Consider the following 23788-nt stretch of genomic DNA (forward strand, 5'->3'; position numbering starts at 1 on the left):
GAGACAGGGTTTCTCTGTATAGCCCTGGCTGTCCTGGAACTCACTTTGTAGACCAGGCTGGCCTCGAACTCAGAAATCCGCCTGCCTCTGACTCCTGAGTGCTGGGATTAAAGGCGTGCGCCACCACACCCGGCTTGGAGTCCAGATGACTTTGTTGTATCTGGTATTTCATTCACAAGGGCAGTAGAGACTGTTTGGAAATTGCCATCTAAGCCAGGCTATGTCTTTGAATTACAGATCTTCCTTTATAACTGTCATAATTGTGATCTGCCACTCCCTGTGGTGTAAGGAAGATTCTGGCCCCCATGAGGACTAAAAGGTTTATTTCTATTTAAGCTCCAATTTCTCACATATTATTGGCTAATTTAACCCATACATGTCTTGGAGTTCTGGTCACTTTTGTAAATGTTTTTTATTCAACTTCATTTCTAATTGAATGTGGCAGGTGCATACGAACAATGCTCCAGAGTAGAGATTAGCCAAGTTGCTTACCTTTGAATGGTGCTGAGAGCCAGCCTGTGATTTTGTTGGCTTTCTAGTAGGAGCTCTTTATTCACAGTTTGCTCTGCCCAGTTCTTTCCATTCTAAAGACAGGAAGGTAGGCAGGATCTGTGCTCCTCAGCAGCTTGGGTTTCCTGGAGGGTTCTGTTACACAGAGCATTCTGAAGGTAATGAGAATGCTCTTCTCTCTCAATGTGTTGGGTTATTACTAGCTATACATGGTTTTTCCCCCTAGTTTTTGACAATAATGGTAAAGCTGCCATAACTGCTGTCAAACAAGCTTTTAGGTAGACATGTTCTGTTTTTCTTGAAAAAATGTTGTAGAGTAGAATTGTTAGGTCATAGCTAGGTCTGTCTACACACTAGCACTTAGGACATGGAGTCCAAAGGATCTCTAGTTCAAGGCTAGCCTGGGCTGCATTCCAAGCCCTTCCTTGCCTGAACCTGAAGGGCGCCACCACCCTGATCCCCTTTTCCATACCCAACACTTAGCTCCTTGCCTTAGATTTTGTTTTAACATGACTTTCTTAGACGGGTTTTCAAAGCCATTTTTTTCCTTCTAATTACCCTGAAAAGTGGGTTTTTAAAGTATTTTAAAATGTATGTGCAATCAATTCTGATTTGTAGGTCTCATCTATATTCAGATTGTTATATGTAAAAGAAAATAATTTTCCCCTGCTTATCATTTATAAGACTCAAAACTATTATTTTTAAGTTTAAAGATTAAAAACCAAATTATGTTATCACCCCTGCTCTGAGAGGCAGGAAAATAGAGAGGGTACTGGTGTTCATTCTGCTCTGTGTCCAGTCACAAGATCAGTGGGCTTCGTGTGGTTTATAGTTAATAGAAGTTATAACCTCTGTCAGCCCCTAGAAGCTAGCAGATCTTTTCCTAGGTTCACCACCCCATTCTTCCATACTAATTTCAAATCCTCTGGCACCTTTGTGGCCAGCCACACACAGTTTCTTCACTGGCACCTGTACAGGTTCAGGTCCTAGAGGGCAGACCGGGTGGGTATTCCTGGCTTCTGATTGTGTCCTGTGAAATAGACCTCACGCACTGCCATGTGACTAGCTAGTGCCCACTGTGTATTGATACCTCGGATTCTGTGTTCAGGTGCTCTTTACTTATGAATGCTCTCTCTCCCCTGCCTCCCCTTCTTGCTTACTCCAGGCCTCGGTTAGGAACAGTGATGCACCGGGTGATTGGACTGGGACTGCTTTACTTGATCTTTGCAGCCATTGAAGGCGTCATGAGAGTCGTCGGGGTAAAACTTGTTGCTATGCAATATTATCATACTTTGTCTCTTCATTTTTCTTAAGATAAAAGCATATGGAAAAGTCCAATCTGAGCTTTTTTTAGATGGAATAGGCTGCTTTTTTTCATACTTGGTGAAGGGTGAGCCCAGAAGAGTGCTTCCTAAAATGGCTAATGGTGAAAGTACCATTGATGTTGCCCTTGGAGGCAGCTCTATGCACAAGTGTCTGCTCATCAGGGACATAGGTCTCTGCCCTTACATAGTTTATACAGACATATCTTCCTTAATCCTGGGCTTAGAAGTGGATCAGATGAGCAGGATAGAAATGGATTACATAGGCAGGAAGGGTATATACTCTTAACTGGGATGAGCGGTCGGCCTCCTCTCATCGCCTCTAACTTTACTCTGACTGGGCTTGCTGTCTGGGGAGTCAGTGCTGGAAGAACCAGGAGACGGTCACGTTCAGGGAAGACTGATCACGTGGGCAGCAACACTTGGTCATCTGAGGAAGTGTTGGTATTTTAATCTCTGAAAACCCCTAAGGGAAAAAAAAAAGCAAAACAAGGCAAAAACTCCATGAAAGGAGTGTGGGTTCTTCTTAGGAATTCCATCGAGGGCCGAGTGCTTAAGGAGCTACTATATTTGTCTGATCCAAAGAATCTTGCATTTTATCCAAAACGTACTTGAATTCAGTGGGAAGGTCAGATCATTGTGCACAGAGCAGTTAATCTGTGTGTTGTCATGTAAGTTTACCTCACATAATTTTGTTTGGCTCTTAGAAGAGGACATTTTTCAACAGTATTTAAAAAGCCTTATTCCAGCCAGGCGTGGTGGTGCACGCCTTTAATCCCAGCACTCGGGAGGCAGAGGCAGGCGGATTTCTGAGTTCAAGGCCAGCCTGGTCTACAAAGTGAGTTCCAGGACAGCCAGGGCTACACAGAGAAACCCTGTCTTGAAAAACCAAAAAAAAAAAAAAAAAAAAAGCCTTATTCCAGTTGACTTGATGCATCTGCATTGTGTGTTTCCAATCTGTTCTTTAATTCTCTGTGCATATTTATTGCCTTGCATAATTATGAATCTTTCCTATATACTCAAATATATATATGTGTATATGTGTGTGTATGTGTATAATTCATAGGAAATTAACCTTTTCTAAAAAGACTAGGAAAAATACTACCTCACATATAAACACAGTATTACACATATTAAAATTTACATATTCAGCAGTTAGATACTGGCTGTTTTGGAACAAGTGCCTAAATTATAGTTTGTTTCTCCCTTTCCACCGTCTCCCACCTCCACTCTGCCTTTTTTGCATGAGTATTTCCCTTTACCATTAAAGGGGGGGGGGTCAGGAGCTAGTTTTTCTGAAAGTCCCAGTTCTAGGTTTGGTGTAAAGAAGGAGACTGAAATAATAGGTCTGGGTGAGACTGGGGCATGAAGAGCATTGTATTTATTTGCCAATCCATTTATTTTTCTGTAACAGTGAATCATTAATCCACTCTAAGATCCCTGTGAGCGTCCCACCCAAGAGCTCTGGAATTTAAACCAAGAATGCCAGAGGGGAGTGTGTGCTAGCCTTGGGGAAGTTTGGAAGTGCTCAGTCATTGAGCTAGTCAGGGAACATCAAAATTAAGAGCTCTTGAAGTGTAGAGCCTTGTGATCACCTGCTGGGAGCTTAGAGCCGGTTAATGTTTCACTGCTATATTTCTAACATAAAATTGGTAAGAAATTACATTTATTGTTCCCAAAACAGATGATTTCTATGTGCTGAACACATTCCACCAAGGTATATAACAGTACGAAGTTGGGGGTGGTGAAACGCAAAGCTGATTTTCTTCATCAGATGATACTTTTATACTGTGGTGAAACTTGTGTAAACTTAGGCTCTCCATACTTTTATCTTTCAGGGTTCTAAACATTTAGCTGTTGTTTTGACTGACATTGTTTTAGCAGTTATTGACTCCATTTTTGTGTGGTTCATATCCTTTACCATGTCCTTCCAAAATAGCTGGCGGTATCATTAAAATCAGATTACTTTTAATTCGTAATAATGGTGGAATAAAATATAATTGTACATTATGGTTTTTCTCAATGTAGGAGTTTAGTTAAAGGCAAGAAAGAACTAACTCCCCAGACAGAAATGTCTTTATTTTCTTGTTAATTAATTATGTACACTTCAGTGTGCACCTCACACAGTGAGGCACAAAAAGAGTATTGTCTCTATGATTACAGAGTTCACACCTGATAGAGACAAGTGTGTAACTTCACTGAAGCAGCATAACAGAAGAAATCGCCATTTTAGAGTGCTGGTGTGAGACTAGAGGCGGGAGGAAAACTCTGGCAGAAAAAGTAAAGACTTCACATGTCCTAGTTTAGGTTTATTGTGTGTAAACGTGGTGAGGAATCATGGCAGATGAGGCCATGGGGAAAGATATAATGACGTGGATGAGTCCTGTGTAGCTTCTGCAGTGGCTTCTTAGAGATACTTGCCTTCCTGTGGGGAATGGACAGGAAATAGACACCTCTGGAGCTGGAACAGCAGAGCTGCAGTAGAGATGGAGGCAGTCCCTCCCTTAGCAGTGCCCTTCTGTCCTGACGGCCTGGCCTCTGCCATGGTGCATTTATTTAGAAAGGAGCCCAAGCTGCCTCTTTCCCAGAGTGGTTTGTGCTTGGAACTTTTGAGAAGTCAGGGAATAGATCTTGCATTAAGCAGTTGAGCTTTAGACTTCATCCTAAAGGATTTTATAGCCAGCTATGCTGGCACACGCCTTTAATCCTAGTACTTGGGAGGCAGAGGCAGGCGGATGTCTGAGTTGGAGGCCAACATGAACTATAAAGAGAATTCAGAGACAGCCCAGGACTATATAAAGAGACTCTGTCTCAAAACAAATGAACAAACAAAATATAACTTAAAGATAACGTTTCAAAGATTTCTTCTTAACTATCCACAGAGTGAGTTATTGGGAAACACTCCAGTAGTAACTAGAAGAAATGCCTCCTTTGTACAGCATGGACTTTGTTACTTTCTAGTACATTGGGGTAGCAATGTGAGGAAAGCAAGATGAAAGGTTTAATTTACTCGGTGGTCATAAAGAAACCCAGAAATTAAAACGATTCTGGATGGTATTGCGCGTGACCAGAAGTAAGTTACTATAGTACTCCTTTCCCTTGAACTTGAGTTTGTAAAGTTCGCTCTCAGCTGCTGTTTGGTCATTTTTAGTACTATAAAGTGAGAAATGGGTTTCCTGAATGGTTACAGATGACAAGCAGATAAATACAAGCAAGGATAGATATAAAATTGATGGGTTTGGATAATGGCATTGTTGACTTTGATTTCAGTGAACCTAACACAAAAGTAGTTAATCCTGTAAGAATGTAACTTACAGGTTCAGAGTTGGTAGCCTTTCTGATGTCTCCTCATGCCCCCCCACCCCTTTCCTGCTTGGTTATTGTTTTTGCTGTTTTGCTGCAGGCGAATGACTCTGATCTTGTTCTTCTGGCCAGCCTGCCTCTCTCTCTCCTTGACTCGGGCTTGTGCTGGTGGATATCCTTTTCCTGCTGCAGCAGCTTGCTGGGCTGGCTCTCTCCACCTTGTGGAGCCTGTGCGCTTTGTCACTGCTTTCCCTTCTGCAGGGGGTGGCGGTAGGCGAGTTACACTTGACCTAAACAGTGTCCTGGTAAGTGAAGGTTTAGGCAGTTTCAAATTTGCTTCTGAGTTTTTAATCCTTTAGCTTTTAAAGAATACTTTTGGATGATTTAACGAGAACAGATTTGTTTGTTTTGTTTGATATGTGTAAGGGGTACAATGTGTTTGCATTTTTGTAGGATCTCACAGTAGGTCCTAATTAGCTGGATTGTGTTACTTTAGAAGCTAGTCTTGCTAGGCCTGGTGATGCACACCTTAATCCCAACATCCTACATTTTCTTTTAACTATACTTTGCCATTTCCCATGTTTTTCCTTAACTGGTTTTTCACATTTTTATAAGTTTGGCACAGACTATGAAGACTCTAAGGCTAAGAAAGAACACAGTGAAATTTTCATTGTATAGGCATTTTACAAATACACTCATCTTTGCAGTGCTGGGTAAGCCATCTATGCCTCTTTCAGAAATAACCCATTTCAGTATTGTATGTTCTTTCATGGGTGACTTGCTCTGTCTTTCAGCTTCTATAGTGTTTATGATATGGACAACAAAGACCTTCAGGATCGCAAAATGCCAATCAGTAAGTAAACTCTTAAATGTCTTAAGATTTAATTAAATTATTGATTAGGCCAGGTGTGGTGGCACACGCCTTTAATCTCAGCACTTGGGAGGCAGAGGCAGGCGGATTTCTGAGTTCGAGGCCAGCCTGGTCTAGAGTGAGTTCCAGGATAGCCAGAGCTATACCGAGAAACCCTGTCTCAAAAAAACAAAAAACAAAAAAACAAACAAACAAAAAAAATGATTGATTAGGGGCTGGAGAGATGGCTCAGCGGTTAAGAGCACTGACTCCTCTTCTGGAGGTCCTGGGTTCAAATTCCAGTAACCACATGGTGGCTCATAACCACCTGTAATGAGATCAGATGCCCTCCTTTGGTGTGTGTGAAGACAGCTACAGTGTACTTACTTATAATAAATAAATCTTAAAAAAAAGATTGATTAGATAATTAAAGTGGTTAATTAAAGAATTAAAGCATTTAAATTAATTATTTAAGCAGTTGTTTTTTTTTTAAAGCTTTATTTATTTATTATTATATGTAATTACACACATAGCTGTCTTCAGACACTCCAGAAGAGGGTGTCAGGTCTTGTTACAGATGGTTATGAGCCACCATGTGGTTGCTGGGATTTGAACTCAGGACCTTTGGAAGAGCAGTCGGGTGTTCTTACCCACTGAGCCATCTCACCAGCCCTAAGCAGTTGTTTTTAATTATACTGTTTTGTGGAATTTCAATGAGTTTAGTTTGTAAAATAATTTTATTGGGCATTTTTAAAATCTATTTTCTGTAGAATTTTCAAAACTTGTTTTCTATTTTAAATAACTCTGAAGCTGGAGGTAAATCTCCGTAGAATGCTTGCCTCAAATGCACAAACGGTAGGTTTACCCCATTGTCACATAAACTGTCAGTAGTATAAACCTTTAATTGCAGCCCTCAGAGGTAGAGGAGGCAGGAGGCGGTCAGGGCAGACTTTGGCTATGTTTGACCCTGTCTCACAACACCAAAAGTAAATAACTATTTGAGCAAGTTTCTCTCAAAATTTTTATCCTTTTTTCTGAACTTCTTTTTATATATTTTGAAAAAGAATTTTGTGCCTTTTTTTTTTTCTTTCTTTTTTACCTTTTGGTGCTAGAGATAGTACCCAGCTCTTTGCATATGCTAAGCACGTACTTTGCCTCACTGAGCTATGCCCCCAGCCTGGCTTTGTCCCTAGGTGGGAGTAAATACCAAAGTCTGGTGTGTTGCTTTGATGTTGCACTCAGCACTGGCTTTGGGGAGATGTCCGGTGCTGGAAGAACACAGTTCATTTAGCCTGGTTCTTGAGATCATAGGTGTGCTCACTAAGTGCCTGGAAGCCCAAAGCTGCTGCAGTATAAGAGACAATTGACGGAAAGAAACTGAACTTCTGTTCTTTCCCCCTCTTTAATATTTTCCGCTTAAAGTTCTAAGTCCCAGTTTTGATTTTTTTCCCTAAATCTTTCTGTTGGTCCTAAAATTTTGTGAAGGGAAATATGCATGCTTTTTAGAAACAATGCTTACAACATAGGTTTCCTTAGAAGAAAATTATTGCATGTTTATTACAAGGAAGGTTTGCCAGCTGGAGAGGTCTCAGCCCTGCCTGTTTATGGTTTGAATGGGACATTTGCACCTTTATCAGAAAGTTGATGTCTTGTGTTTGGATTACCCTTACTCTAGGACTGGATGGAGCTGTGGGTTGACGATGCATTTTGGAGCTTCCTCTTTTCACTCATCCTTATTGTGATAATGTTCTTATGGAGACCATCAGCAAATAATCAGAGGTAACCAACATAGGGAAATATGCCGTGGAAGCACTTGTTGGTTGTCTTCTGTGTTGTTGAAAACAGTAGGAGGCACAGCTCACAAAAAGCATTAGAAAATCCAGAATTGGTAAACACGAGACATTTTTTTTTAATCTTCAAAGGAAGAAAATGATTGACACCCATTTACCCAGGAAGCTGCAGTAGATGCTAACAACCTAGTGATGTTTTTGTTATTCTAGTGGAGCCAGTCTTCACTTGAATCCCCCCAAATCCTGAGCATTGTTTAGGGCCTTATGAAGGAGGTCCCATGTACTTTGCATCTTCCATCAATTGAATCTGTCTTTTGCCTGTTACCCTGAGCGCTGTTCATTATAAAAGTTACAGATGCTTTACTACTTTGCAAGGGAGTTTTGATGTAGCCATCCCTAAAGCTTTGTTATGATAATTGTCATATGGAGACTTTTTTTCCCCAAAGTTTTACTGTGCTTAAATATGTAAGAAAAATAAACTCTGAAAGTGTTGACCCAGCACCTGCTAAAGTAGTCCTGACCCAAGTCATTCTTCACCTCACACCTCACACCTCACAGCAGGGAACTGCTGGCCATGATAGTTGTAGGGACCCTGACAGAAAACACAGAGAGAGAGACTGTTAGGAAGTACTTTGTTTTTAAGCAGTTGTGTAGTCAAGTGAGACAACTGGCATAATGGATAGAAGACTGTGAGATAGAAGCATTAAGCAGTCCTGGAGGTAGATGAGGACTCTGTGAAGAGCTGGAATTTACAGTAGAGCTGTAAGATAGAGTTAGCACCAGACAGACTAGGCAGGAAAGAGTGTGCACTTGGGGGGAACGTGTGGAAAAATCATGGTGCATAGCAGCCAGGACGGTGTGCTATTCACACAGCAGGGGCAGTTATAGCAGCTAGGATGGTATGCTATTTCTTAGTACAGCAGGGGCAGTGCTTTTACCACATACTTAGAAGTGCTTTGGGTTTAGTAATTTTTCTTCAGAGTTTAGAATATTTGCATAGACTTTACTAGCTAAGCATCTTAATCTGAAATCCAGAATGCTCAGAGTCAGAAAGTTCTAGAGCACCTGACCTGATGCTCAGACAGGTCATTGGGATTCTAGATATTCAGTCTTTTTTTTTTTTTTTTTTGGTTTTTCGAGACAGGGTTTCTCTGTATAGCCCTGGCTGTTCTGGAACTCACTCTGTAGACCAGGCTGGCTGTGAAATCAGAAATCTGCCTGCCTCTGCCTCCCAAGTGCTGGGATTAAAGGCGTGTGCCACCACTGCCCGACTCAGTCTATTTTTTATTTCAGGAAATCTGGGCAGGAGAGCAGTACCTTATGTCACACGGCTGAATGTCGGTTCAGAAAGCTGTACTGTAGACTGTAGTGGCTAGCCCACCTTCTCTTGCACCTTTTCCAAGGAGTTAACTACTGAGTTTCTTATGAATCCCTTTAGGGGAAATGAAATGGGCATACTAGGAAGTCTGTTTCCTTCTGCTTTCAATGAGTAGTCTGTTAGGCCAGTGAGGTAGTTCAGCTGGTAAAGGTCTTGTCCTCAAACTTGTAGACCTGAATTCATTGCCGGAACCTACATGCTGGAAGTAGAGAAACAACTCCTGAAAGTTGTCCTCTGACCTCCAGTTGTGTGAGCACATTCAAGTACTTGTGTACACACAAAGAAATATAATAAAAATGTTTTAAATGACTGGGCATGTTGGGACATACCTTTAATCAGACGAGGCAGAAGCAGGTGGGTCTGTGTAAGTTAAAGGCCAGCCTGGAATACATGGCAAGTGACCTTGTCTTTAAAAGAACTTTTTAAAAAAATAAATACTAAAGATAAAATAGTCATATATACATGTACTGTTCGGTACCTTTCTTCTGAAAATATACTTCTATCTGTGAATAGATGCATCACAGTAACCAAAGGCTGTTCAGTATTTTGTAATGTGAGTGGATATCTATCTATATATGTGTGTGTATATCTATACACACACACATATATACATACACATATATACATATATATATGTATATTCCAAAAATATCAGACATTTTGTTATTAGATTTTTGCTGTTATCAACGGTGATTTCTGAATTCTTTTGGAGGTACTTTTCTAGTGTGCTTTTAAAAAGGACCTTTACTTTGAAAGATATGACCCTAAAGACCTTAGGAAAGATTGTCTCCTCAACAGTGCCTCACATGTGCTTTATTTAATATATGTTGTATTCAATAATTAAAATACAAAAATGTCTAGAGGATTCTATGATGTGTTTATTTAAATATAGACTCATTTGGTGATGATGAAATAAAACACCAGCCCTCTAAACATAATGCTTTTTGTTCGCCTATAAACCTCTTCTCTTTGAGGGCTGGAGAGATAGCTCAGTGGTTCAGGGCACTGGCTGTTTAATCTCTTGCAGAGGATGCGGGTTTAGCTCCCACTACCCACGCAGTAGCTCACAACCACCTGTAACTCCAGTTCTAGGGTATCTGATGCCTTTTTCTCCCTCTGCAGACACCAGGAATGTAGTGTACTTAAATATATGCAGGTAACACTCATACACATAAATAAACCTTTAAATTTCTTCCTTGCTATACTGGATAATATGTAGAAATAAATTTTGTCATCAACAGTATTTTTGAGAAGGTATTTGATCTTATCACCATTAATATCACTAATCAAATTAGCACCCTCATCTCATGAGGGAAAATGCTAAAATGTGGTGGGCAGGGCGTTCGTTATCTTAGTGCATAAGAGACTTGGACAATACCGTTTTTTATATGCAGCGACTGACAGTGATCAGGTTTAAAGGCTCCTTTGTTTTTATTTAGGTATGCCTTCATGCCCTTGATAGATGACTCTGATGATGAAGTCGAGGAATTCATGGTAACATCTGAAAATTTAAGTGCGTGATATGTGTTTTTTTGGTTTTGGCTTTGGGTTTTTTTTTTTTAATGACTATTGTACATTTTTTACTTGAGATGCAAAGTCACATACATTTCAAATTTTTTCCTATGAGAACTAGAGATGTCTCAGCCTCTAAAGTATTTATTTGCCTTGCAAGCATGAGGACATGAATTCAGTCCCAGAACAATTTTAACATTGGTATTTAAAACAAACAAACAAACAAAAAAAGCTGGGCATGGTAGCATGTATATGTAGCCCTCACGCTGGGGAAGATAGATCACTGGAGCTCACCTGCCAGCCAGGCTGGCCTTCGTGGCTGATTCCAGGCTGCTGTAGGTAGGTGGCACCTAGGAACAGCCCCAGAGGTTGTTGTCCTCTGGTCTCTAACACACCACACACACGCGCACACACACACACACACACACACACACACACACACACACACACACACACTGGTGAGGTGGCTCAGGAGTGTTTGCTGTACACATAACTTGAGTTTGGATCCCAGCACCTATATAAGAGTCAGGTGTTACACCATTGCTAGAGTGGGGAGGGAGAAGGGCAGTGTAAACAGGCAGGTCTGTCGGGCTTGCTAGCCAGCCAGGTCTGTCGGGCTTGCTAGCCAGCCAGTCTTCCTGAAACAGTGAGCTCTAGGCTAAATGAGAGACACCCCTGAAAAAAAGAAATAAGGCAAAGAATGATAAAGAAAAACATCCATCAAAAGGTTACGCACATGGTAATCAGTGGACTTAAACAGACAGGGTGCACATTGAAAATGCTCACTATTGTCAGTAATCCGGGACATACAAGATAGCAGGGAGCTGCTCCAACCACACACCACTGTACATGGTACAGCCAGCATGACTGAGAGCCAGTTAAAGAGGATATGTCACATACTTCAAATCATGGACAGTGCAAAGTCTCTTTTAGAGGAGTTTGACCTGCTTATACATACCACATAGACACATATGAATATTTTTAAATACCTAAAAAATAAAAAAGCTCTCTTCATATATGAAGAAAATAATTTCATGTTATATATAATAACCATACTTTGCTGCTTATATGTCAAGCAAGTAAAAATTTCCAAGATATGTGTGTGTGTGTGTGTGTGTGTGTGTGTGTATTGGAATGCTAGTGATAAAACCTAGGGCTTCACACAAATATGTGAAGAGGCAAATGTTCTACCTCTGAGATATATCACAAGCCCCCAGAGATGTCTTATTTTCAAAATACAGTAATCTTACACATTTTTAAGTCTTTAAACTTTGAAGTAAATCAAATTGGGGGACATGTGTATGCTTGAGCTCCTCCACGGGTACATTTTAGAGCAGCAAGTTGAAAACCTGGAGGACACTGCTCAGGTCAGGGGCAGAAAGGCAGATACCACATGTTATTATAGATAGAGAAGCCAAAACTGTTGATCTCAGGTGCAGAGATAAAAGGGGTTGAGGCAAGGAGAAAAGCAGGAACAGTAATAGACAATAGTTGCTTAAAAGGGACAGAATTCTAGCTAGACAAGAGGACAAGGCCTAGTGGGTTATACAATAGGGTGACTATAGTTAGTATCTCATTGTCTGTTCAAAATAGCTTCAACTCCAGTACAAAGAAGTTATAATTTTGAAGTGACATAATCACCCTACTGGGCACTAACACACTGTGTATTATATGGGTCAAAATACTACTGTACCTGTAAATTGTTAATTGTTGAATATCAGTTCAGAAGCTTATTAGCTTTTCCTTTGCTTCTTTTTAATTCCTGAAATGGCATATGAAGCTCCTCCTCTGGCTGAAGTGTCTACTCCTAACTTGCTTTTAAAAAATAATCATTTTTCTTATTGGAGTATTAAGTGTGAAGTTATAATTTTCTAATCTTTTCTATGTCTCTGATGTTTTTCATTGTAGCTGAGGGAATAAAACTAAGAGCCTCAAAAACGGTTTCAAACGGAACAGCTAAACCTACTTCTGATAATTTCGTGAGTATCTGTATTTAGTGGAGTCGTTGTCTTAACACTTTAGAGTCTGTTTCCATGCCACCAGAGTCACTGATTGTCAAGGGAGGTTTCACTAAGGTGTGTTTTAAATCAGCTGTTTCCACCTGAGGTGCAGTGCTGCTGTTATCTGTCCTCATCTGTGGGCTGGGCTTGGCCAGCAGCCCCAGCTTCCCCAGCGCTGCTGTGTCTAAGTGCATGGCTAGCCAGGGCTCTCCCAGGCTGAGGCTTTGTCTTGATAAAAGGCAGTGGTGGCTTTTAAGCATAGCTAAGCCATCTGTTTTGAAGCCGCCTTAGGTACAGTACAGATGGTTACTTGTTGGGAAAAGGACTTCGTATGCCCCATTCACTTTCCAAAGCAACAGGCTTCTTTTTTTTTTTTTTAAAGACTTATTTATTATTATACATAAGTTCACTGTAGCTGACTTCAGACACACCACAAGAGGGCATCAGATCACATTATGGGTGGTTGTGAGCCACCATGTGGTTGCTGGGATTTGAATTCAGGACCTTCGAAAGAGCAGTCAGTGCCCTTAACCGCTGAGCCATCTCACCAGCCCCAGCAACAGACTTCTTAAAGCCGTGAGAGCATGAGTAAACTGTAGAGTATAGGGCAGGGAGGGGTTTATAAATTATTTTATTTATTTTTATCTATATGTATGTGTGTGTGCCACGTGCGTGCCTGGTGCCCTCTGGTCAGAGTCTGGAGCCTCTGGAACCAGTTATGCCTGGTTGTGAGCCACCATTTGGGTGAACCCAGAGCTCACTATACAGATCAGACTTGCTTCAATCTGTCTGCTTTACCTCCTCAGTGCTGGGATTAAGGTCTGCACTGGCTCAGAGATGAGCCTTAGAACACCTTATAGGTGTAGGCTGTGCCTAGAAGTGATGGCGATGGTAGTTAAGCATGGTGAAGCCTTACACACTCTTAAGCTCTGCTGCCTTGGAATGACACTATATAAAAAGGGCATGTTGTGCGGGAGTCCCCAGGGCAGGTGCTGAATGACAACACTGCTCTTATTTTTATTTTTGGCTGTCTGTGAAATGTATTCTTTGAGTGGTTTCACTGTAATTTAAAAGCTCTATTTTTTTTTCACCTGGTATTAGTACTGCAGGTAGAGAGTACCCTAATCTGAAAATTCAGAGTCCCCCAATTTGTGAGCACCAGCTTGACACTACAAGGGGGAAAACTATTGTGACACTTGGTTTCATCTACCAGACCCTTACAAAGACTGTGTCCAACTGTCCTCAGCCTCTCATGTAAAGTGTCTGGGTTATAAATGAATTTATGTTTCAGCTTAGCTCCCGTCCCTGTGCTGTCTCATCATGCATGTACAAGCACTCAGAAACACTAGATGTGAAACCTAAAACACTTCTGGCCCCAAGAGTTTTCACTGAGAGATACTTATTGTTGGACTTGTTAGGTAGTTTCCTTTTGGTGATATATATATCAGTTTATTTAAAGTTCACTAGTCACAAACACATCGGAGAGTTTCTAAACTAATGGTTGGCTTTTGATCAGAAATTAGAGGTCTTATTTTTCATTACTAATTTCTACCTGGAAACCACTCACAGAAGTGGGCTCCATTGCCTTGTCTCAGTCAGCAAAGTGCTTAGTGTTGCAATTAGACCAAACCAGGTAGCCAGGTACACAGGAAAGAAAAATTGCATTTATTTTATACTCTTATTTTTCTCTTCTAATTATAATAACTAGAAGTCAATTTTTATTAGAAAAGAAATACATCTGACTACCCCAGCTGATTCGCTTTTTTTTGGGGGGGAGGGGGTTTGTTTGTTTGTTTGTTTGTTTTGTTTTTTAAGACCAGGGTTTCTAGCCTCAAACTCACAGAAATCCACCTGCCTCTGCCTCTTGAGTGCTGTGATGAAAGGCTTGCGCCACAACTGCCTGACCTGATTGCCTCTCTTGCCTCCTATGGGAATATGAACATCAGCCTAGGTGCTCTGCTCAGTGCTTTGTGAGGGTTAGAGCATTGCCCAGTATAGTTTTCTGTTGAAAAAAGTATAAACTCAACATTTTTACAAATTAGGCATAATGAGGGGTAGAAGCAAGAAAATCAAATAAACCTTTGCTATTTTCGGTCTTAAAAATCAATTCTTCATTTTTATTTTGACTTCTTGGAGCAAAAAGAAAAAGAACAATTATGTTCTTAGTTAAAACCAAGAAACAGAAAAAATCAGCAATTTTCTGTCTATTTATGAAACATTACACTTGGTATATGGTGCCTACACCGGGTTCTAGAGCACATACAACAGACTCCATGCATCTGATATAAGTACTTAAACTTTACAGACATGATGCCAGAAACTATGTTCTCAGCTAAGATGTAGCAAAAACTAAATATGAATATTTATTTCTACAGGATGAAGATTTGAAGTGGGTAGAAGAAAATATTCCCTCTTCGTTCACAGATGTGTAAATATCCTCTGTTCAAATCTAGACCTCAGGCTTTGGCTTAAGGGGATTTCACTCAGTGTTATCTCAGGGCGGGTGCGTGAGTGTGTGTGTGTGTGTGTGTGTGTGTGTGTGTGTGTGTGTGTGTATGTGTGTGTATGTTTGTACGCTCACACACATGTACATGTCTGAATGTGTGTGTGTGCACATGTGTGAGTGTATATGAACAAGTATTTATGTGTGTATATATATATGCATGTATATGTGTATATGGTTGGATGTAGGACTCCATCACTACTTCTTAGAGGACAGAACATAGCCCTGACCCCTTTTTCTGCCTTTCCATTGTACAGCCATTTCAAGTCACCATGTTGGTGGCATACTTAACCACTGAGCTGTCTTACCAGCCTGGGCTTTGAAGGCTTCAGAAGGAGTCTGCAGTTGTAATTTCCATCCCTCTGTGTTATGTGGGCTGTGTTTTATGTGGCAGTTTTATTTGTTTATGTATTTGCTTTATCTTTCCCCTAGCTTCAAGGTTCTTTATAATTTATCCCTAAATGTTGGGAAATGTAGGTGTGTTTATGTTTACCATAGCAGGTAAAGGCCCTGCTGTCAAGCCTGCCAACCTGAGTTCAATTGCAGGGACTCACGGGGGTGAAAGGCAAGAACCAACTCCTTCATAGCCCTCTGACTTCCACACCTATGGTCAGGCACAAACACCTACTCACACATACAATAAACAAACACATCTCTAAACAGATATTCTCCATAAAAAAGAAATACTACCTTTGAATAACGTACTCACCTCTCATCATTTTCGTAAGAGCACAAAATGTGAGTTTTCTAGTTAAATAGCAGATCGTCACTCAGACACCAGTAGCAAAGGGTTAAGAAATAAACAGGGTGGGGTGTGAGTGTGTGGAATACTTGTGAGTTTTCGGGCGGCTGCCCCCTGTGCAGTAGAACTGCACTTGTACTAGCTTGATTCTATTTAAAGTTCAGATTTTTAAAATATTTCTGTTAACTTTAGACTGAACATTTTTAAAGGAATACACATTCTGGAAAACACGCAACCTAGGCAGATGCCAGTGAGGTTTTTAAATAAGTCACTTTATGTAATCGAAAGGTAGAACACTGCTGGTATCCCAAACCTTGGACCCTCCCAGATGCTCTGCTCATCTGATGCTTCCAGAGAACTCTCACTAGTGAGCCTGGGTGGTTCCTTCTTGACTATTGTCCCAGTAGGTTTTCATCGACTCTCAGCCCTGTATGAGTGACACTGACCTTGTCTCTTTTGTTTCAGAGCTCTCCCAGTGTTAGTGGACTCAGATGAGGTAAACATTCTGTTGCTTATTTTCCTAGAGCTGTTTCCATTTTCACAGTGTATTTCAGAAGCTAATTCTAAAAATTAACTTTTTGAAGAAATGACCAGCTGAGCAAGGGCAGGAGATAGAGCTGGCTGAGGCCAGAAGGGCTGTGGGCTAAGCCTCGCTGCAGGCAAAGAAGCAGGGTTAGAGCTGCTTGGTGTAATGAAGGGATGAGGCATTTCATGAGATTTTTGTTTAAAAGTCTTTTTTAAGGCCTTATGTGTCCGTTGTTTAGCGTTTGAAAATGTGTAGATAATTTATTGGAATAGTTTCTTTCCAGCTTTACTCACTAAGCATGAAATTTAAATAAAGGTTTTGGGAGGAAAAGTTAATTATGGGTCATCTGGACATTGCAGAGTAGCCCAGGTAGGGCACACCTGCAGTATATGGACTAAAATATAAATGACAAAGTGTTAGCTCATACAGAACAAGAGCAGCTGTTAGCAGGTGGTGCATATCGTGTTGGCTGTAGAGAGTGACAGTAGCTGAGAGGGAAATGGTTCTGAAGTAGTGCTGTGTTCCCTTGTAGCAGGGTGGGCAGCAGGGTGGAGGATCTGTAACCTACAGGAATGTGTGGAAGGCTAGTTAGTGGTGCACTTGCATTGATTTGATATAATAACTACGGATTCAGTAACATGAGACAAGTTTGTCACGTGAGGTCCCTGCTAGCTACAGTTCTACCTCTCACAGAGAACCTAAACTCATATGCTAGGTAGAAGGAAGCGGACCTTTCCAGTCTCTGCTAATAATTGTCCTACTATATTAGTGGGGCACAGGGGGTGGGGAGTGGCAACATGGTTTTTATCTAATACTTCTCTAAATTTAGGTCTATTAAAAGTATTAAATAGTGACTTGTTAGATTAGAACATTTTTGTAGGTTCTAGTTCTAGCACCAGCATTTGACACCTGTCTTTTATTTTTTTTCCAGGAAATTATGACTAGATCTGAAATAGCTGAAAAAATGTTCTCTTCAGAAAAGATAATGTGATCAGGGCCCCAGTGGGTCCAGTGTGTGCAGGAGCATGGTCAGGTGATGGGAAAAGCCTGGCTCTCATTAAAACTGACAGCTTCACTATGATACGAGTTTCCCATTGTTGTCTTGGAGATCTGTGTATGCAGATGAAGAATTCAGGAGTGGGAGGGTCTGCTGCCCTCAGAAAGCCATCTTTAAAATTAACTTATACAGTCAGTTTCTTTGCCATTAAGTTGCCTGATTTGGAAACAATTTAAGAAGTTAACAACATGTGTTCAGATGCCTCTTAGGCAGCAGCCACAGGCATGCCAGGTTGTGTCTCAGTTTTCTCTGGACAAACAAATCTGTAGCTGGGCTGGCAGCACACCACTGGCAGTCAGATCTCTGTAAATTCAAAGCCACGCCTGGTCTACATAGTTCTGGGACAATGAGAGAGCTACATAGTGAGACCCTGCCTCAAAAAACAAACACCAAAAAGACAAAGAAAAGAGAAGACTCTCTGTGGACTCCTTCCCTCGCCCACCTTCAAGATGACATGATTCTCCTGAATGCTAACACAGTGGTGTTCATCTTCTGTAGTGATAACTTTATTGGGTTTTTTTATACTGAAGTGACAATATTGGAACTCGAGCATGTTCATATATTTAATCTTGTCCCTTTCATTGGTGTACACAAAGCTCTTGTTTGTAAATACCACCATGCACTGCACATCACGGAGTCTGAGCTTGGGAACACGTGTGGGCAAAGAGAGATGTCTTGAGGGTATGTCCAAAGACTTGCAGGCCACAGGTACACGTGCTGCTGCTACTTCTGCTGTGAACCTGGCCATGTGACTCCCCTACAGCACTTTATCTCAGCCCGGGTGCACTGTTTCTTGTGAGCCTTGTGGAGACTTGTGAAATATACAAACATCTAACCATACCATGCATCAACATGTAATTAACCAGCTCTCAACCATATTTTACACCTTGTTGTTAAATTATGTTTATAATGTATGATTGAAAGTTTCTATTCTAATATTTTTTGAATATAGAATGTTCTAGACTTGAAAGGCACTTGAATGTAGAGTGATGAAAATGTGAACATTTTGCCACGTTCGTGACCAAAGATACCAGGCTGTTGGACATGTAATGTGGTAATGACAGGCAGGGTCTTGTATGCCTTCTCTCTGGAGGACTTGTGCCCTGTGAGTTAGAATAACTTGGGATAATTGAGAAAACATGAAAATGACAAGGAGGAGCACTATCCATAGCCTATGATGATTTTCACTGTGGCACCACAAAACAAGCAGTTTTCTTTCAAATGCCTACTTTCTGAGTTTATTTCCTACATACTCGTTTCAAAAGGGTTGGTAGAAACATATTTCTATGGTTGCGTGTCCGTTTTAGGTTTGTCATAGTCCACCTTCTAATCCAGTTCTGTGAAAACGGGATGTCTTGCAGGGGGAGGAGCATTGCAGGGTGTCACCGTGTAACTCAGGCTGAAGTTGGACTTGTGAACCTCTTGCTAAGACTATAGGCATGTGCCACTATGGCCTACTTCACGTTTTTAATACCCTGTCCTCACAGCATGAAGCAGCTGACCCTCAACCACATGCCTGCACTTGAGTACTCCTGCTTATAGCCAGCAGGAGCTACACTGAGCAGGGTGAGTCTGCAGTTGATGGCTGGGGAAATGTTTCTGACACCACTTCAGTGGTATTTCTAAAAAACAGGGAAGACAAATAATGCTGCCTCTGGTATAGCTCCTGACTGAAATGACTTTCCATCCAGAGAAAGTGGTCTTCCATCTTAACCTCCTTAGAAGTGTTTTTGCAAGCATGTGTGTGGTGTCGGTTGCATTTATCGATAACTGCCAGATGCTAATGTTCAGTGCCCTAAGGTGAGTGTTTCTAGGGGCCCTTCTTAGCCTCAGCATGTGTCCCTATGCTGCCACTGTAGATGACAAGGACGGGAGGTGTGCCCAGGACCGCCATGCAGCTCCTCAGCCTCCTTCCCCGTCTGCCTCAAGTCTGCAGACCACGTTGGGACCTCACGGGTGCTCAGCTCAGCCTCTGTTCAGGATGCTGTAGGATGGGTCTTTTAATTGAGAGCTAAGGATCAGGCTCCAGTTGTGTTCAAGACTTCTTGTTATACGGTTCATGTTAGATTTGGAGGCATATGAAGTTTGCTTGAGACATTTTTTCTGTGCTTTGAATTAGGTTCATATTTAAAAATCTGCCTTCAGGGGTATTTATTACATTTCAGAAAGAAACAGGAGGTGGAAATTGTAAGCTTGGGAGTGGGTAGGATACTCCCATGCATTTCCTGTTTGTTTGTTTGTTTGTTTGTTGGGTTTTGTTTTTACCTGTCCTGTGGAGCGTACCACCTGTATCACAGTATATCATGTTTCTACTACTACTTCAAGATTAAGCGTAAAGTATACATACAGAGTTGATTTTTATACCCTCTTGAAGGTTTGGAGCCATTGCCCTGGCTGTATATGACTGAAGCTGAGAGAGATCATGCTATGTTTTGTCTCTCGTTCTGATATTTGTGTCTTTGTATGATTGACAGCATGCGGTAAGCAATATAAAACACCAAGCCTTACGTCTATCAGAAAGAAGTTTAATATATAAAATTCTGAACATATAAATGTATTTAAGTGACAAAACCAGATTTTTAAGGAAGTGTATACTATAGGACAGGAACTCAATACTGTATTCAGAAGCTTCTTTGGAATTAGGAAAACATTCATTTCTTTGGGGAAAAAGTTTAGAGGTTAAAAATAGATTCTCTATTTTAAAAAGTTAAATTATAATTTGGAAGAAATTTCTTTGACTATAGAACACAGCAATTTAAAGAAATTTTGTTTGAAATTTTGTATTTTTGTGCCTTAATATTTGCTTTTTTAATAAATTGCTTTCTGACATTTGGAGATTGTTTCCTGGGATTATCTGTTAGTGCTGCCTCATGAAAATCTATAGGAAATGTGGACTCAGGAGATGGCACGAGATGGAATTCTTTAAAAGAGAGGTGTAGCTCAAAGTCAGAAAAAAGTACAGCCTCAGTTGTGGTACAGCAGAACATATTTAAAAACCAGGTTAGCCTAAATGTGTACTCCTGACTGTGTATTTATTTGTATTAGTGTGTGTGCATGTGTGTGTGTGTGTCTGTCATTCAGCTCTCAGTGATGAAATGAGAGTATTGTTCATGGTGACACCATTGACTCAGTCTTTGTGAAAAAGTCCGACTATGTTTAGGACTGTTGATAATGCCAACTCTCTCAATGTGGTTTTTTTTTTAATTATTTTATTAGATATTTTCTTCATTTACATTTCAAATGCTATCCTGAATGGCCCCTATACCCTCCCCCTGTCTCTCAGTGTTTTTAAAGATCTTTCAAAATACAGAACAAGGTTTCTGCACACACACACACACACACACACACACACACACACACACACACTAAAATTAGAGACAGCGAGCGAAATGACTGCACCAGACAAAAAGAGTGAGTGAGTTGTGGCTTGTCCATCTCTTGTGGAATGGTTGCCGCTTTTGAGTTAAAGTGAAGAATTTGTGACACCAGGAAAGAACATATATGAAGCATGAAGAGGGGCACGTGTGAGACTTTGTGCACCTATGGGAAGCAAAGCAGGACTGAGCAGCAAGTTGTTGAATGGCCACAGCCGTGCTACCATTGAGGGTCAGCTACCATGTGATCACAGCCAGGGCCCAGCCCTTCTGAAAGTTATCCATGGGCTGGGCAGATGACTCAGCAGTTGAGAGCACTTACTCTTGCAGAGGATCTGGGTTTTTTTTCCAGCACCCATGTGGCAGCTCACAACTGTCCTTAACTCTAATCCCAAGGGATCAAATGCTTCCCTCTGCACTTAGAGCACTATGCACCCTGTGCATGCAATACACCTATATGCAAACAAAACATTCATTTAGTATATAGATCTTTAAAAAAAAATCAGATTAAAAAAATTATCTGAGCTAGGCATAGTGGCACATACCTTTAATCCCAGCATTCTGGGTGCAGAGGAAGGGGGATGTCTGTGAGTTTGAGTCCAGCCTGGTCTACTGAGTGAGTTCAACAACAGCCAGGGCTACACAGAGAAACCCTGTCTTGAAAAAAACAAAACAAAAAGCCCAACAGTTGTGGGTGGGTGAGGTAGGAAGAGCAGCCCTGCCTGCTCTGTATGGTTCTGGAGGACCCCACAGTTTATTTCCATCTGTGAAAGCAAGACACATTGTCTGCATCCACCCAAAGGGCCAGCAACTGTGGAGGCTGACTCCAGAAATGGGGAACCTGACTTCTGAGTATATCGTCTTATAGTCATATTGCCACACCAATCTGCCAGTTAGTCAAGAAGTGACATGTCATGAGCCTACCACTGCTCTAGTTCTGTAGAGCACAACTAATCCTAGGTTGTTTAGGGTAGTCTAAAGATTTATTTATTATATGTAAGTACACTGTAGCTGTCTTCAGACACACCAGAAGAGGGCATCAGATCCTATTACAGATGGTTGTGAGCCACCATGTGACTGCTTGAATTTGAACTCGGGACCTTTGGAAGAGTAGTCGGTGCTCTTAACTGCTGAGCCATCTCACCAGCCCTTTTTATTTTATTTTAAAGATTTATTTATTTATTAGACAACTTGTTCTAAATAGAATTGTAACTAGCCAGAATGACATAGTTGAGACCCCATCTCAAAAACAAAACTACAGCCAAGAAAACCCTGATACCAGAAACACGAAGAGCCAGTGTGGCCTTAGGGCACCAGGCGTAAAGTGCATCATCTATAAGCAGGTGTAATGTGACTGCTTCATAGCCAGCCTGGAGCTGTGGTGGAGGGACATGGAAACCTCAGAGGGCAAGCCTGGGCTGTTTTGGTAACAACTTAGGAGGGTCGAGAATGTAGTCAGGGTTCCAGACTTTGTTCACTGCTGTACCACCCAAGTTTCAAGGAAGCACATTATTAGAACTTCCCCCTGGAAAAAAGATGAGAGTCGTAGAGCTTGCTGAGAGTCACCCTCCTGGCAAAGTCAAGAGGCTAGTATCATTGGAGTAGGCATTGTCTGTAAAGTGTTGTCCTCAGAGTCTGGGAAGAGGGGGAGCTTGGTTTACTTGCTAGTAAGATGTAAAGGTAATACAAAAAGGGCCTGGTGTGCAGCCTGCATAAAAGAGCTGAAGTTAGTGTGCAGGGTGCATCTGAGACAGGACCAAGGGGAAGCCACAGATTTGGCTGAGACCAGTTCCACCTGAAACATCCAAAGGCTGATGTACTCATATTGAAAGGAAGTTACCCCAGGCAAGTGATCATGGATTCACTGTCAAAGTTCTACCACGGGCTGTCCTGAACATGAATTCCGGTGAAAATGACAGTAGTTCCTCAAAATCAGTTTATACACAGGCAAACATACCCACATTACTCAGCAGATGGTGCCAAACACCATCTCTGAAGAATTGTTTCCTTGCCTTTAACCAACTAATAAATGCATTTTTACTTTCTAAATGTCCTTCTGCCAATTTGAAGGTGAAAGAAAAGACCTTAAAGAAATTAAGCATGCTACATTTAAAAAATGTTTATTTACTTTTGTAGACAGGTTCTCTCTACATGCCCTGGCTACAATGGCACTCATTCTGTAGACCAGGCTGGCCTCGAACTCACAGACATCCTCCAGCCTCTGCTTCCAGAGCGCTGGGATCAAAGGTGTGTGCCATCACACATGGCCTATGCTATGGACTTAAACACTGAACTTTAAAAATCTGTTTAAGAATAGGCATGAGTCCCTAGATACAATCCCCAGTACCACAAAATCGTGGAGGAAGGAGCTCTACAGAGCAGGGTAGCTGGACACAGGTGTATGGGGAGAAATGGGAAAAGGGGGTACAGGGAGAACTGAAGGGGGAAGTGGTGAGAGAGGCCAATATGAAGGGAGAACAGGGAGGAGAGATAAATAGCATTAAGGGTGTTTGGAAAGCCTTAGGGAAGCATTGTTTTATATTGACTTAAAAATATATGTGTCTGCACATATTAGATAATAGAAGATAGACAGGTAGATGATAGAGTTTGGATGAAGTAATAGCACTTAGAGTGTCAGTTCTCTTCCCCCAAGAACCATAGACTAACAAAAAAACCTTACTGTCCAGCATAGGAATTCTCCCTTCAAATTGCTTGTCAGTGAAAATCTAGAAGACTCCCCAAACAATAGAGGCCATTGCTATTGACCTTTGCTCTCTTACAGAACTTAAAGATGAGACCCTATTGCCAAAGATACCTGTGATGGTTTGTATATGCTTGGCTCAGGGAGTGCACTATTAGAAGGTGTGGCCTTGTTGGAGTAGGTGTGTCACTGTGGGTGTGGGCTTTAAGACCTTCATCCT

General features: G+C 41.2%; 1 protein-coding gene across 2 annotated transcripts in view; it reads left to right on the plus strand.

The window, feature by feature from the left end:
- The window catches only part of Tmem87b (transmembrane protein 87B), a 37643-nt gene extending 17315 nt beyond the window's left edge, over positions 1 to 20328 (plus strand). Inside the window, exons 10-19 of one of the 2 annotated variants that reach the window (XM_021192659.2) lie at positions 1676 to 1769; positions 3671 to 3742; positions 5740 to 5848; positions 5930 to 5988; positions 7661 to 7764; positions 10593 to 10666; positions 12574 to 12644; positions 15041 to 15093; positions 16376 to 16406; positions 17368 to 20328. In XM_021192659.2, coding sequence (XP_021048318.1) covers positions 1676 to 1769; positions 3671 to 3742; positions 5740 to 5848; positions 5930 to 5988; positions 7661 to 7764; positions 10593 to 10666; positions 12574 to 12644; positions 15041 to 15093; positions 16376 to 16406; positions 17368 to 17427 — 727 coding nt within the window. In that variant the 3' untranslated portion in view covers positions 17428 to 20328. Of the gene's footprint in view, positions 1 to 1675; positions 1770 to 3670; positions 3743 to 5235; positions 5308 to 5739; positions 5849 to 5929; positions 5989 to 7660; positions 7765 to 10592; positions 10667 to 12573; positions 12645 to 15040; positions 15094 to 16375; positions 16407 to 17367 lie in introns of both variants that reach the window. The other variant, XM_029536384.1, reaches the window with a different exon arrangement.
- The last annotated feature ends 3460 nt before the right edge of the window (positions 20329 to 23788 follow it).

Source organism: Mus pahari, chromosome 3, assembly GCF_900095145.1.
Source record: "Mus pahari chromosome 3, PAHARI_EIJ_v1.1, whole genome shotgun sequence".
NCBI lineage: Eukaryota > Metazoa > Chordata > Mammalia > Rodentia > Muridae > Mus > Mus pahari.